Source organism: Carassius gibelio, chromosome A23, assembly GCF_023724105.1.
Source record: "Carassius gibelio isolate Cgi1373 ecotype wild population from Czech Republic chromosome A23, carGib1.2-hapl.c, whole genome shotgun sequence".
Classification (NCBI taxonomy): Eukaryota; Metazoa; Chordata; class Actinopteri; order Cypriniformes; family Cyprinidae; genus Carassius; species Carassius gibelio.
The window spans coordinates 12281109-12296822 of NC_068393.1; the positions used below are offsets into that span (position 1 = coordinate 12281109).

Here is a 15714-nt window from a genome sequence, read left to right on the forward strand (position 1 = left end):
GCATTTATTTATTTCCTGTATATGTATTTATTTATTCCCACATTTATTTATTTCCAGATTGTAGTTTGAGTTTGTAGTTTAGTTGTGTTAGCTAAACAGACTACAACATGTGTGGAGGCTCAGCCAGCTCCAGACAGGGGTGTTATTGGGGGATGGGGTTAATTCATTAACTGACACAGACTCACTAACAGTGTTAGCTCTCGTCTGCGTATACAATGGGGCTGCTGATAAACTAAAGTAGCAGAGGGTGAATTCAAAGGGATTTCATTAGACTTCCACTTTTTGTCCTCTTTATGTGCTATGAAGACACAATTGTGAAGACAAAGAATGCATTAATTTAATTAGTTTAAATAACCTCACTTAAATTTACAGATTTATATTTTTATTATATATATATATATTTATATATATATATGTGTGTGTGTGTGTGTGTGTGTGTGTGTGTGTGTGTGTGTGTGTGTGTGTGTGTGTGTGTGTGTGTGCATATTTATGGTTTAATATTTTATAAATTAGATTTTATGATGATGATTCAGCAATTAAATCACCAAATAAACAACAAACAAACAAACAAAGCAATACAGGCTCTGTAAGGGAATATATTGCACTAATCTCAGTTAAGATTAAAGATTTTATTTGTGTTTAATATTTTTAATATAAATAATGCATATTTTATATTGTAATATAAATCAGGATTCAAGCTAAGCAATACAGGCATTGTAGAGGAATATATTGCATCAAAGATTTTACACTGCTGCTAATTGAAGATGAGGATGAGTAGACAAGAGGTAATTAACGAGGAGATGCAGAGAATAAGAGCGAGGTTTTGAAAAAAAGCAGCAGTCTGATCTTTAAACCTCCATTACTCACTCCCACTCGGCGCTCTGAGAGGCCAAATGCAGTTTGAATCCATTGTTCAGCGCTCGGTTTAACTGTTAACCATGACAGAGGAAAACAGAGAGCTCTGAAACACAAAGACATCGTCCCCTGGGCCATGAACCTCAACCGTCAATCCTCTCTCCTTACAAACATTTCTCATTAAATACCAACCTACTGCTGATCTGTCTCTCTACTGAAATTAAACTATTGAAAAAGTGGAGTATATTAGTTCCACTTCCAAATCACTATCACTTGCATTTGAAGCATGTGGTTTGTATATGTTGACATGTAAACAAATGAGCCATGCCACCATTAATGTTATGTAAGCTTATTGCTTTATCTTTATCATTTAATTTTTATTTGTGAAGAGAAGTGAATTCTGTCCTCCTTGTAAAATCAGTTTTCCTGATTTAAATAAAGAATATGAGCAAATAATCTGTTTATATCTCTTCTTCCATTTTGAGTCCTCTCTCTGAAAATTATTTCCTTTTATTCATAACCCGTGGGCATGAAGCAATGACAATTAGTCTGCGGTAGTCAACTCTCCAAATGAATATTCCTGAGAAGCTTCTGAGAAAACCTGCCTGATGATGCTTAATATATGAGCTTTTTGAGAGCCAAGTTATTGTCTTTTTTCAGTGACTTCAGTTAACTGAGCCAGCACTTCATGTTCTGCTTAATCTAGGTCCAAAATCAACCATAATTATAGGAGAGGAAAAACACACCTTGACACACTCTCAAATCTTTTGTTGTTTTTATCAAGCCTGCACTTCCCACAGAGGACTGGTGAGGTGTTCAACATTCTCTCACGCAGATCTTGTCTCGTGTATATGTATGTTAAGTTTTTGTCAGGCTGAAACAACACTTGTTTATCTAATATCTCTTTATTCAAGGTTTTCCTTCATCTTAAACACATAATAATAATTCAATAATATCAACATCAATGGCTGTTGATACCCGACATGATCAAGTGTGTATATTCTGTTATCATTCTCATTCCACATAAAAGCATTTTTCTTCTTCCGCAGAACACAAAATCAGATATTTGGAAGAATTTGGGTTACCAAATAGTTTTGGATCACATATACATCAAGTGCATGAGGGTGGAATCTCAAAATACCTTCTTTTATGTCCACAGAAGAAAGAAAGTCATGCAGGTTTGAAACAACATGAGTAAATGATGACGGAATTCTCATTTTGGGAGAAATGTCACTTTAATGATAAATGATAATCTTAAAGGGGGGGTGAAATGCTCGTTTTCACTCAATATCCTGTTAATCTTGAGTACCTATAGAGTAGTACTGCATCCTTCATAACTCCAAAAAGTCTTTAGTTTTATTATATTCATAAGAGAAAGATAGTCTGTACCGATTTTTCCCGGAAAAACACGACCGGCTGGAGGCGTGACGTGTGGGCGGAGCTAAAGAATCACGAGTGCGCGTAAGCTTTTGCGTTGAGAGCTGGAAGCTGTGACACACCTTGAGGAAAAAACCATCATCCAAAACAAACCATGGCTAACAGTCAGATTCAGCGTATATTTATGATCCAGAATCAGATCCAGAGGCTGAAACTGAACGAGAGCAGCAGCAGCAACGACGTCTCTATGTGGTATGTACTGAAACTGTATATATTTGCTTAGCGGTTTTTATAAATAAAAATGATTTTATGATAAAGTTCCACTTTATGTCATCTTTTTTTTGTTTTTTTTTGTTTAAGCTGTACATTCGGAAAGTGCAGTTTGATGACAACATCGCATGTTGTTTACTTGATGTGCTTACACGCAGACAGCTAAGTTAACAAACAGAGATATTTGAAGCAGTTTTACTCACCGCCTGCGGCTCCAACACACGATCATGACCCTTTTTCGTTGGGACTGCATTATCCTTAAGAAATAAACGATACGCAAATCCGGCGTCAAACTGGGCCTTGTTTGTAAAACAAGCATCTTCGAAATGCAGGAAACAAATACAAACACTTGCACAACTCCGTTGATGCTCTGTAAAAATAAACTCCATCCACTGGTCCCTTAATGCAGTTTTTTTTTTTTCGGGGGGGGGGGGGGGGGGGGGGGGGGGTAATCTGTGCAGGGTTGTCTTGCCCTGGCAACCGAAAACACACTTCTTTTGTGACATTTCGCTCTCCCTCTGATCAGTGAATGTCTCTGCTCTGCTCTACGGGAGCACGCGCTCTTCCGGCAAACCGGAAGGAGTATTTTTGTTCCAAACGTACAAATTAATTTTTAGAAACTTTGTCCATGTTTAGCATGGGAATCCAACTCTTTAACAATGTAAAAAACTCAGTATGCATGAAATAGCATTTCACCCCCCTTTAATAAATATCTGCATGACTGCTCTTAATTATATATTGAAATATGAACACATTTTTTATGTCCTTATCATATTCTCAATGCACATCTAACAACTGCATCTCTTACTTCCATTGAGACAGGGGCTGACAGAATGCCAATCCAGGATGCTGCTATTCAGTCACCAATGACAGTTTCTCTCTCTCACACACACACACACACACACACACACACACACACTTCACAATTTAATTATCATATAAACAAATGCTGTTTTTCCCTTCCCCTCTCTGTCAACTAAGCACCCTGACTCAATCCCATTGGATGATGGACCCATGGGAAAGGATGCTGCTGGCGATGGAGAAGGATCTCTTATCTCTTACCTTTCATTATCCCACGGGTGAAAACAGAAAGAGAGTGGCAAGATGAAATAGGAAAGACAAGGCCAACAGCTTTGGATAACAGAAAACCACTGCAGAGACAGACAATGAGAAAACATCAGATGACAACCATGATTAGCGTGTGAGATGTTTCATAGATGATAAATCATTCCATATACTGGACCACAACCACGCAGAACCCATTACAGTTTCATAGATTTTAAAAGAATGAAAGTGCCTAGTGTGTGGTGCTTTGAGATACATTCCTCTGAAAATGTTTTGACTAAGCATAAGGTCACAGTCTGCTGACTTCCCATAAAGCTTACAAGAAAAAGAGCAGTGCATTGTCTTATCAGTGCGCAAACACTCCTTCGCTCTCACTTTATTTTAAGCAATAGTTCACCCAAAAATAAGCATGCTTTCATTATTTACTCATGATCATTCTTTCGAAACGTTTATGACTTTTTTCTTCCATGGAGATGATGTTAAACAGAATATTCAAGCTATTCTTTTTTATTATGAAAGTGAATGGTACTAAAAATACCCTTTTGTCAGAAATTCAGCATGAAAATTGCAGTGACAATGTTTCAGATATTACGGGCTGGCATATTGGTGCCTGTATATTTAATCAAGTGATATAATGTTAATATAGCTACTCAAAAATAAGATACGCGGAACACCATCATGCTAACACTAAAATAATACAATAAACATTAACTAAATATCATAAAATGCAACACATAACTCCCTATTGTACTACAGTATAATAATAAAAATAAGAAGAAACAAAATTAAATAAAACTTAATCATATGTTTCATGCTGAGACTTTTGTGAATGCCCTTATACTGTTTTCACCATTAATTATACGGTACAATTTTAACTAGCAAAATCCATAAATTTGATTACATATAACGCTAAACCATTCACAGTTTTTAACCCTATATGGTAAGTTAATGTACAGCTGATATTATTCAACATGTTTTTACTGTAGCATTTTTGGAATGTTCCTCAGAAGAAATAAAAAGACAACATGAGGGTGTGTATAAATGATGACAGATTTGTATTTATTTATTTTTATTTTTTGGGTGTACTGTCCCTTTAACTACTGTACCTGACTTCTGTTGTGTTTCTGTGGTCTCTGGTGTTCTCCTGTTCCCAGTGGAGTGAGTGCGTGAGTCCACCCAGCAGGACCATGACAGCAGAGACTAACACTGAATTAAACGAAAAACTCACTCGCATACAGATGCACCAGCTACTCTCTGTCAGGAATAGATACAGTGTAAACAAAGTCAAGGCTGCTTTATGCTCATGAGTATTTTTATACACTAGCTTGCACGTATACAAATCCAAACCACTATTGTGCAAGGTGTTTTGTTGTATAGGGTGTTAAGGCATGCTTGAACTACACATCTCAGAATGTGGGTACTGAAGAGTTTATTAAACTCCACTGCCTCTTGTCAGGATTGTTCATGTGAAATGTATAAGTGCATGAGGAAGTAGAAGTAGAAACAGGAAGAATTTGATGTTGATGTTCATACAGGATATAAACACTGTGAATGTAAATATGCAAAAGTGGTAGATTAATAAAAGATTATAACAAAGAAGAAAACAATGGATGATGATGATGATGATTACAGATCTTCATAAAAAAAAAATATTTTTCCAATTACCACATACCACCAAATCCAAATCCTCTTTCCTTTTCTTCATCTAGACAAGCAGCTGCTGTCCTTCTCATTGTGAATTGAAAGCCTGAGGAGAGATGGAGGAAGAGTGCGACTAGACGCCACAGGTCAAAGGTCGAGACTGCATGTGTCAGATTTCTATATGGCACATTAGTTAGACATATGTACATACCTACTAATAATATATATATATATATATATATATATATATATATATATATATATATATATATATATATATATATATATATATATATGCGCACACACACAATGCACAAATTCTTTTTAAAAGGTTCTGTACAGTCCAGTTTGGTCATATGTTTGTACATCTTTGCAATATTTTAAACAATATCAGACAAATGATGTGTTTGTGCCATATCAAGATAAATGAATAAATTACATAATATATTTGGATTTAATTATGCCTTCAGAAAGATATATTAAAAAAAAGATTAAAAAAGAGGAGACTAACTTTTCTTGAACACTTAATTCACTGATAATAACATTATGTATTATTTAGTTTTATATTTTGAATATATATATATATATATATATATATATATATATATATATATATATATATATATATATATATATATATATATTATACACATTACAACACAATAGGTTTACTTATTAATAATATGGTATCAACTAAAATTTAAGAAAAAGGTATATGGACATATTGTATATACACTATACAATATACACAAATATATAGCAAGGAGAAGATGCAGCAGTGTTATTTTAGTTTACTGTTGTTTTAAACAGTGCTTTATAAATAAAGTGACATTGACCTTACAGTCCAAAGGGTCATATTTGTATTGTTTCATTTCACCCCCATCCCCTGAGAGCCCCTTACAGTTTTGGTAAAGTTGGTAATACTTCACAGTAAATACATTTGGTAACACTTAACAATAGTAAAGTGAATTCAGGTTACAGTAAATTGGACATGTGAATTTGCACACAAGTATGTTCTTTTGAAGTAATTTTTTGGAAAGATCCTTTCTGTTGAGCCGTGTAAGTGTGTATGCAGTATGAGTGTTTGCTTTACAGAGTTGGGTTTAACATGTAAATATGGGACAGTGGGACCTGTTTAATAGTTTTCCACATACACACAAATCTGCCATTCAGTCATGCTGAAACAGGGCTACGTGTGTTGATGTCAAAACCTTTGGTTTCCTTCTTGTGTAAAGCTTTTACATGTACATACACTTCTGATGAAAAGAAAAATGATTTCCTTCTTCACCTAAAACAACAGCCAGAAAACCCCTGCACATGCAATACTTGCTCCACTTGTTTCAGATATCTATTCCACTGAAACTCCTCATGAAGCAAAAAAAAAAAAAATCTGACTCAATGTTCATTCCTTCCCAAGAAAGATCAGTATTTCATTCAATATGCACAAACGGAACATCATTTCTTAGAATAATCTTATTTCCTGCAGCTCAAATGTGCTAGCAACATCAAAATCAATAATTGCTTTTATCAAATACACAGATGAATGTTCAGTTACAAAAAATCCTGTTCATTTTCCAAAATGATGAATCAGTTATTTGTTTACGTGAGACTTGCTGTGACCTGATGATTGAATCAGTGAGATGTTAATTGTTGCATTCAGTTCAGATCAGTCAAAAACATTGCTATCTTACATTTGCTTATCTTTGTAAGATTTCGTAACATGTGAATAAATTTTTAGAAAACCAGTAAGCATGAAGGTTCACCCCTGAACTTGCCCCAAAAATAACCGTCAATGGATAATAAACAGATTGAAAGCATACAAATGAACTTAACGAATAAGAAGCCAATTTGCTTAAATGTAAAATAGTTACGAATTACCATGAGATCACCAGATATTAAGTAAAGGTAGTAAAAGAAAAACATCTGTTTACTCGTGTTTGGCAGTGAAAACTTGTTGGACTAGCAAATGATGCATTTTAATGCTTAAAAGATGAAATATTTTTATCAAGTCACCTTTATTTATATGGTACGTCATACAATGCAGATTGTGTCAAAGCAGTTTTACAGTGTTAAACAGGAAAAACTTGTGCTGATAATGCAAGAGGACAATAGAAAACAACCGGTTTATTAGTTAAAGTCAGTTCATTGTTGATTCAGTTGTCTCGTCATCCAGCTCAGCTCAGTTCTCTTCTGTGCAGCCAAGTCAATAATATTGCCAGAAATTGTGCATATCTCAGATATATCTCCTCTCGCCTTTATGGAATGTTTTAGTACACAGTACATCAGGATTATAAGATGATGAGGAAATGATTTGAATAAATATGCATGAATGAAATCTCTTTGGTATAATGTTGAACGTGTTGTCTATGTTCACGGTGGTTGTTTAGGGGGGAGGGGCACTGATGTTACACCCTGAAGCCTTAACCTCATTTGCCTCATTACGTCTCGTGCCAACAGATAATATGGAAAACTCTGAGCAAGGTAGCTCAGCCTGATAATCCTGTCACGAAGATAACACTGAAAGCTATTATTATCTACAAAGGTTTGGCACTGCCAGTTCGAATAGAGAAAAACAAACAGTGAGAAGCTCTAATTGGTGTGTAATGCAGGTCAGTGTCCCATCATCCATCAGGACCATCATGGAGTGCATCATATGACATCCCATTCACTACTCGGAAGCATAACCTCATTGAACAAGAAGCAGCAGAGGAAGAGATGGTCCAGATCAAACACAAAGCTGTAACCACACATGAAACGGGCGACAGAAAGAGCAGCCACTTTTAATGAAATGCAGTGGGAGAATGACCCATTTACCCAGCATGCCCCGGGGGTCTGAAAGGAAAAGACTGTGTTATGATGCCAGTATGCAAAGTAGGTTGGATGTGAATGGAAGAAGGAAAGGAAAAGTGAGAGAGGTGGCACAGTAAACCAGGACACTGGCACAAGAAGGTCTAGGTCAAAGCTGGCTTTATGTTATCTGCCCTTGGCCATAGGTTTGAGGGCAGGGCTTCATAGGTTCACCCACATATTTATGGCCATACAAGGGTTGGTGTAAAGAGAGTGAATAATTCATTATCTCTGAAGCAGTGCTCTTGCACATTTTGGCATGCGAAGGCATTTCCCCACAAGGCTGAATGAACCACAAACAGACAGAAAGCAATAAAGCATCTCTTTAAATTTAACGTCTGTGACAAAAATAAAAAGTTACATACAAAGTACACACACACACACACACACACACACATAAATGAAATTATTACAAATTATTGTTTTAAAATGTACAAACTTATCTGTAAACTGTAAATTAATGTCAAGTGCAAATGCAAAGCTTCAGTTTAAATTTGTACATGCAATTTATTTTTTTCTTTTGAAACACTTAATGTTAATATGTTGTTGTTCAGATTTATTTGTTTAAAATGATTTTTTTTTAGACACAATCCCATTCCCCTGCCTTTACCTAAATTACATTTTACATATTTTAATAAAAATGAAAACATTTTATTCTAAAACAAACAACAACAACAACTAAATATAAAAAAATGATTGATTAAACATCTCAACAATTAAAAAATAACAGACACTTTGTACGTTATGAGGACCACATGTCCCCACAAGTAATATTTTTACCTTTTTGGGTTATTTTTTAGTGCCATGTGGAAACAAGCTTATAATTCATACCGAATTAAGTTTTGTTTTATCAAAACGCAGTTTATCAAAACGCAGACAATTTAGTTTGAGGGGCTATAGGTTTAGGGTTAAGCGATAGAAAATGCAGTTTATACAGTATAAAAACCATTTCACAAGTTGCTGCACATCCAATCCTGATGGTTAACCCAAAGCTCAGTTTGAGATCCGAGTTCAACCTCCCCATTGCAGTACTACATAGATGATAACAGAACACATAAAACATGGAAAACCAAGTTGTGTATTTGTGTGTGTGTGCATGTGTGTGTTTCTTGAATACTCATTAGATTTATGAAATAACTGACATGCATATGTGCTTGCAGTGAAGTGGGCATCTCATGGTCTGCAGATAAACTATTAGTGAGCTGCATATGTTTGGATGTGGATGAATGGCATTGGGGACCAGACTTCAAGTTAACGGTCAAAGAGGTCATTATGCTTCATTCTTCCCCTCTGGCTTTTTGTTGCTTTGTGAAGGGGCAAGACAATGCAAGACGACAGGGGTGGGGAGGGAGAAGACAAATGGCATATGAGTTTCCTCTAGAGAGCAAAAAATGCAAAATCTGAGCATATAACAGGACTGAGCTGGAGGAAGGGGGCTTGGAGATAACAATGGGTTTAACGACAGAAGCAGGGGGTTGTGTACACTCAGTATAAGCTGTGTTTGGTTGGGGGTGGGCAGGGACACGTGCCACTCTTGGAGGGAGGGGACAGGATGGAATGGAACACAGCCAGTGGTGCATGATCCGGCCCTCTGCTTTGTTCTGCCAGCTGTTGGTGTCATAGTCAACACCTGAGGATCAGTGGACCCCAAGGGGACAGTCACCACCTAAATACTCACTTACACAGTTCTCTGCTATAGGGGTAGATTGATGTTGAAATAAAGAGGCTTTCAACTTAAAAAAGATCAGACATAAATGTTTTATTGAAGCTGCCCTACAGAAGATGTTTGGGACAAAATGAATACAATTCCTTTATTGAGCTACTGATTTCTGAAGGATCCTGTGACACTGAAAATTCAGCTTTGCTATCACAGGAATAAATAACAGTTTAAAATACATTCAAAAACAAATTTTAACCTGTATTAATAATAATATTGCATAGTATTACTTTTTAACTGTATTTTTGCATCTCTGGTGAGAATAAGAGACTTTCAAAAACATTAAAAAGTGTAAATTATTCCAAAACTTTGGTCGCTAGTGTACAAACAAAAATAAATTATTATTCATTATTATTTATTGGGCATGTAACTTGTAATTTTAAATTTCTAGCACAGCTGCCGATAGTGATGCTGAAGATGCTGAAGTGAAGATTTAAAACTGATAATTTATCTAGCATGAAAATAAAATTATATTAGAAATTTCAGAAGACAGGTCACAAGAAATGGACTTTGTTAGCAGATGGTTGTGTAAAACCAGAACTTTTTTTCCCTCCACTCTTTCTAGCGCTATTCAAACAAGATCACGATGTAATAACAGAGAAAACAAAGCATCATCTGGAGTTTTTTTACTTCACTAAATAATTACATGAATGTAGCATTTACTGTAGGCTCATAGGTTTTCATGCTGTTCGGCATAATAAACTATAAAAGTTGATAAATGACTGAAAATGTTTTATTATTATTGTTAAATGGAAAGAAAGAGAATAGATTAGGACTTGGTTAGTGGCAATTTTATACACAAAAAAAGATAAAAAGTAAAATAACATTTTCTATCAAGTGAAGGTATAATATAGAGTTTGCAGTCATAAAACCAAGAGTGTTCAGCCATGAATTCCCTCAGGAATTTCCAATGGGTGTTTAGAGCAGCAGTTTTGACTTACGAGTGAAATAAGGTCTGTTAACATTACTTGAAGAGACTTTAACATTTTACTGTAACATAAATTAGACAGATATACCACAAGTTAAAAGTAGTTTGTTTGTTAAAAATGTAAGATGCTAAATAACTACCAGAAGGATGTTAGTTTACTTGCCTGAAAAATCATCCCTTTTATTGCAACTCATAGCATCGGTAGGCCTATAACACATGTAACACTGCGTAATTTATGTTATAGAACAATATGTATCTTAAAGTAGTTCACCACAGACCTTTATTTACTCGGGAATAACTATATTTAAAACCCAGGATGTATTCTAGATGACATTTGGCGAATTAGACTTTGGCCTACAGATTGAACAGTTCAACTGAGGTACAGTTTGTGATGTTGTCAAGTTTTTGAATTCACATCACAAACAAATCCTGGTTTGTTTTAGACCCATGCAGTCTTTGAAGAAATGCTCGGTCAGAATTGCAGTTGATACCGTGTGAGGCTTACTGCTGCCATCTAGAGGCTTCTGATGCTTTTCACATGAGTAGAGTTTTTACTTCCTGTGAGTTTGTTTCGATCTTTAAGTCCATTTGAGGCCTGGTTTACAGTGTACTTGTTACACCTTTAGTTGGAGTTGCATCCAAAGACTGTCTCAACTTGTCCTGCATTTTTATTTATTTTTTGTTGGTGTTAGGAAAAAATGTGAAAGTAACAGTCTATATTCAAGGTTTTGACATCAACACAGCATGACTGAATGGCAGATGAAAACAGATCAAATTCAGGTCTATACACAAATACTTATGGTAAAATATATGCATTGAGTTGGTCATTTAGGTAAAATACAACTTACTGTAGTGTAATATTCTTAAATCTGAAAGGGATAGTTCACCCTAACATATACCCTAAAATATATAGCAAAATGTACAATGAGGTGTAAAGACACAAAACAATTGGTCTGTGCAAGAAACTGAACAGTATTTATATCGGTTTTTACCTTTGATTCACTGCAATGTCTGAACTGTCCTGAGCGCATTCGCGTCTTCTTCTTCAGTCAGCGAGTAATCTGTCTTCTTCTTGCTTTATGGCAGATCACAAACTTATAAAGGCATTAACCACCCCTTATCTCTCAAATGGACCACTGACATTCTACATTCTCAGTTAGAAGTGTCAAGATGCAGAGAAGATGCAGTGCACTCAGCACAGTTTAGACATCGCAGTGAATCAGAGGTAAACAACAATATAAATAATGTTCAGTTTCTTGCACAGACCGATTTTTTCATGTCTTTACACATCAGTGTCACATCAAATCATATTTTGTTCAACAGCATGTGAAGGATGATTTTGATATAGATTAACTTGTATTTAACATTCTTTCGAGGCATTGAGATATGAATTAATTCAGATGTGTGGCAACAAAAATGTTCAATAATAACTTGTTGCCACCTGCAGTTGTTAATCAGAAATTCTCACTTTTCCAAAACACTAATTGGTTACAGTAAAGCAGAGAGAACTGAGGATTTGAAGAAATCAACTTTAAGAAAACAGTTTAACCGTGTATGATTGACTGATCTTTCTTTAGATATATCTGACACTGGAATATTTGACAGCAGGCTTGTCCTTATTTGATCCTGACCTGGCTGAGCAGTGAAACATATTCCCACATGCAGACTCACTATAAAACTTCTGAGGCAGACTTTAGCTCAGGTTACATTGGGCTAAACCGATCAGGACTAGACATAAGCCGGATAACACCCCCCATCTCTCAGATGTTTACTTGCACAGTCTCTCCCACCAGATCTCTCTCTCTCTCTCTCTCCTTCCATTCTCCACCCACCCGAGTGTTTTCACGGTCAGTCAGTGTCAACAGCCCAAGCAGGGACATACGCATAAAACTGTGCACTTTTTTTCCCCCCTGTATTTTCTTATTTGTGATTTTGTCATCCTTATCGTCTTGTCTCAGGAAAACTGTGAGTACGATGAGGGAACTTTCTAGAAGCAGCAGGGTGAGAAAGATAGTAAGCATGGACTGAAAAACGGAAAGAATGTGCATACAGTATGTGCTCAATGCAATTTAAAAAAATACTTTAAATAGTTCAAAAGATGCAAAAAATTCTACAGCAAGAGAAAGAGCTACAGAGTATTCTTTAAGCTTTGATAGAAATTGATGAGTAGGCCAGCATTCAACAACATCGCAACACTGATAAGCATACAAGAGTTTAATGCATTTACATAATGACTTCTTTGCTTTTACTGGCTGTTGTTGTAGATGATCATTCTATCCGTATTTTTCCAGTAGAAACTCTTCTTCAAATAATGTTAATTTTAAAAAATAACAGCGTAAAGAACTATAGTCACATAAAAATATGTTGTAGAGCAAAATACAGCAGATAATTGACTTTTATAAACCATTTGGTAATTTGTTGAAAGTTAAGAGTCTATAGGGGTCATTGTGAACTATTGGTTTGGACTTCTGCAAGTTTCCATTTTAATTATTTTGTCTCTCTGTCGCTGCACATAGAGGGTGCAAAAAGGTTTTAGCTTTTCACAGATTAATAAAAAATGTTGTATGACAGCAAGTGTCCATTTGCTTTCTGAAAATTTATTAAATAAATTATAATTTTAACGCGTTTTTGTTCAACAAAACCCAAAATTTCCCAGAACTGTGCATCATAATCTCAGAATGTTTATTTTTTAAACCATGGATGGTGGAGATTTACTGTAAAATGCAGTGCCTCCAAAGCTCTCTCAAGCACCACCAGCTGTTCGTTTTCAGGCAGTATGTCAGATGGCCTAAAAACGCTCTGGTGGACACACGTTATTTGTTCATATATTGTCAAGCCTGTTTGTCCATACGAACGCGGGTATTTTAAAAACCGCATCTTTTTCTATGTGGTTAAGTGTCTCGTATGCATTTATGCAATATAACTTGCCAAACCAAAGGATTCCACACCATTTAGATACGTAGTTTGCGTAATTCATAGGCGGGGATTATGCTAATTGTGATTGAGCGTGTGCGCGCGCCCTATTTAAGAACGATTGGAATTCATTAACATTCACATTTAATCAAATCTGACTTTTACGAACTACGAAGTTTTTGTGAACCCGGAGGAGGATTTTCGTGAAGGTTTGTTTTACGCGTAAATTAATCAGAATTTACTTGCATATTGACGAATGTTTCAGAGATGAGGCCCATTAAAAGGATGACGTCCAGGTTGTCTTAAGAACATACCAGGTTCTATGCAGATCACATAAAAGTTAAAAATGTAGTTACACAACTATGTGCGTTATCTTCAACCTCAATCTGACAGGTGTTGTGGTCTTTCTGAGAGGTTTTGAACGTGTTTTCATTTTCTTTTGTGGACCAGATGCTCCACGTGACAGCAGGACGTATAGCGGGGCTTTTGTCCAGACGCGGAGGGGCTGCATTCAGCTCCAGCAGCAGCAGGATGGCCAGTCATGGGCATGGTAATGTTAAATGTTCCTTAAAAGAACAAAATAAAATGAGACATTATAATATATATATATATATATATATATATATATATATTATAAAACTATGATGATCAATGAGTGGGCATTACATCAGTGTCATATTTATTTATCAGTCCTTGTTTTCCTGCATTATTTTTTCCCTCATTAATCAATTGATCATTTCCTCCGGTTCCCAAAGTTGGGGTGACAGAACAGGCTGATATGTCTGTACCCCTGTACTGTGACCGACTGGACACTCCTCTGCCTGATAGACCATACAAGGACACCCTCAGTGCTGCAGACGAGAGCCTGAAGCAGAAGGAGAAAGGTCCCTGGAACAGCCTCTCTAAAGAAGAGAAACTTACCTGTTAGTACTGCTCCTGTGTATTTTATTCAGAATTCTTTATACTCAACATATAGAGTCCAAATTCAATGAGTAGTCAAATGTAAGCATTATGGCACTTTGATATTCTAGTGCTTGAAAGTTGACATTTATTTTCAGCAGATATTTACATTTAAAATCTACACTCTCTTAGGAGAAAATAGACATAAAATACTGACTTCTCGTATTGCACGAAAAGGTGTGTCCACATTAATGTCCAGTTAAGTGCTCTCTAAATTAAGGCTCTCCTCTTTAAAGCACCTACCTCTCAGTAGCATTAACAAGTACTGGTAAATCATGGTACGTGACATGGCTACATGTACCATTGTTTATTGTATAAGATCCAAAAATGAATTCTTATTTGGCCAACTTAAAAACAAATAAATACAAATTCAAAAGAACAAGCCCTGACATGTCCTTACCCAACAACTGGCCATTTGATGGAGGTTTTTATGAACAATAATTTTATCTGATAGGGCAAATAACAAGACAAAATCATGGGGAATCACTAAAATATTTTGCCATTTTTATCCACTGTGATCCTCAATGTCAGTGTACAGGATGATGTTCAATGAGACATATGCTGAGATGAAGAAACCAACTGGTGAGTGGAAGACTGTGTGGGGCGGCATCTTTTTCTTCATTGGGTTAACTGGCCTGGTTGTTCTCTGGCAAACGCATTATGGTAAGGGATCATCTTCTGGTTTTTAATTCCGTGATTTATGAAGTCTGAATTACAGTAAGTTACAGTCAATCTTTTGTGCTCAGTGTATCCCCCTCAACCTCCAACTTTTGATGACGAATGGCAGGCTATGCAGGTGAAGAGGATGCTGGACATGCGGGTGAACCCTGTGGAGGGTTTCTCAGCCAAATGGGACTATGAGAAGGGCCAGTGGAAATAGATGAAAAGAAATGCAGCTGAGTGTGACACGTTAAAGCCTTGCTACTTACTGGGCTTTCCCCTTTGTCAGTCTTCATGCATTACTATGCAGTTCTTATATGCAACATTTGAATATTATCCAATGGGCAACCTCATAAAATTTGAGCAAGGGAGAAAACGTCCAAAACAGTGTTTCCTCTTGGCTGACAGAAGTAAAACTTGAAAGAAAACACATCTTGTGTATCTTCGTATTCATTCAACAAAAGAAACCAACATAATAACC

At 36.0% G+C, this 15714-nt stretch overlaps 1 protein-coding gene across 4 annotated transcripts; it reads left to right on the forward strand.

Moving 5' to 3' along the window:
• The first annotated feature begins 12505 nt into the window (after window positions 1-12505).
• LOC127944540 (cytochrome c oxidase subunit 4 isoform 2, mitochondrial) lies at window positions 12506-15663 on the forward strand. 4 transcript variants are annotated; one of them, XM_052540548.1, is made up of 5 exons: window positions 12506-12665; window positions 14064-14163; window positions 14369-14536; window positions 15105-15236; window positions 15320-15663. In XM_052540548.1, exons 2-5 carry the CDS (start codon window positions 14064-14066, stop codon window positions 15451-15453), a joined length of 534 nt encoding a protein of 177 aa, XP_052396508.1. In that variant the 5' UTR covers window positions 12506-12665; the 3' UTR covers window positions 15454-15663. The 4 variants fall into 4 exon arrangements, with proteins under 4 accessions (XP_052396508.1, XP_052396509.1, XP_052396510.1 ...); XM_052540549.1 differs by having other exon boundaries at window positions 12554-12713; XM_052540550.1 differs by having other exon boundaries at window positions 12555-12701.
• The last annotated feature ends 51 nt before the right edge of the window (window positions 15664-15714 follow it).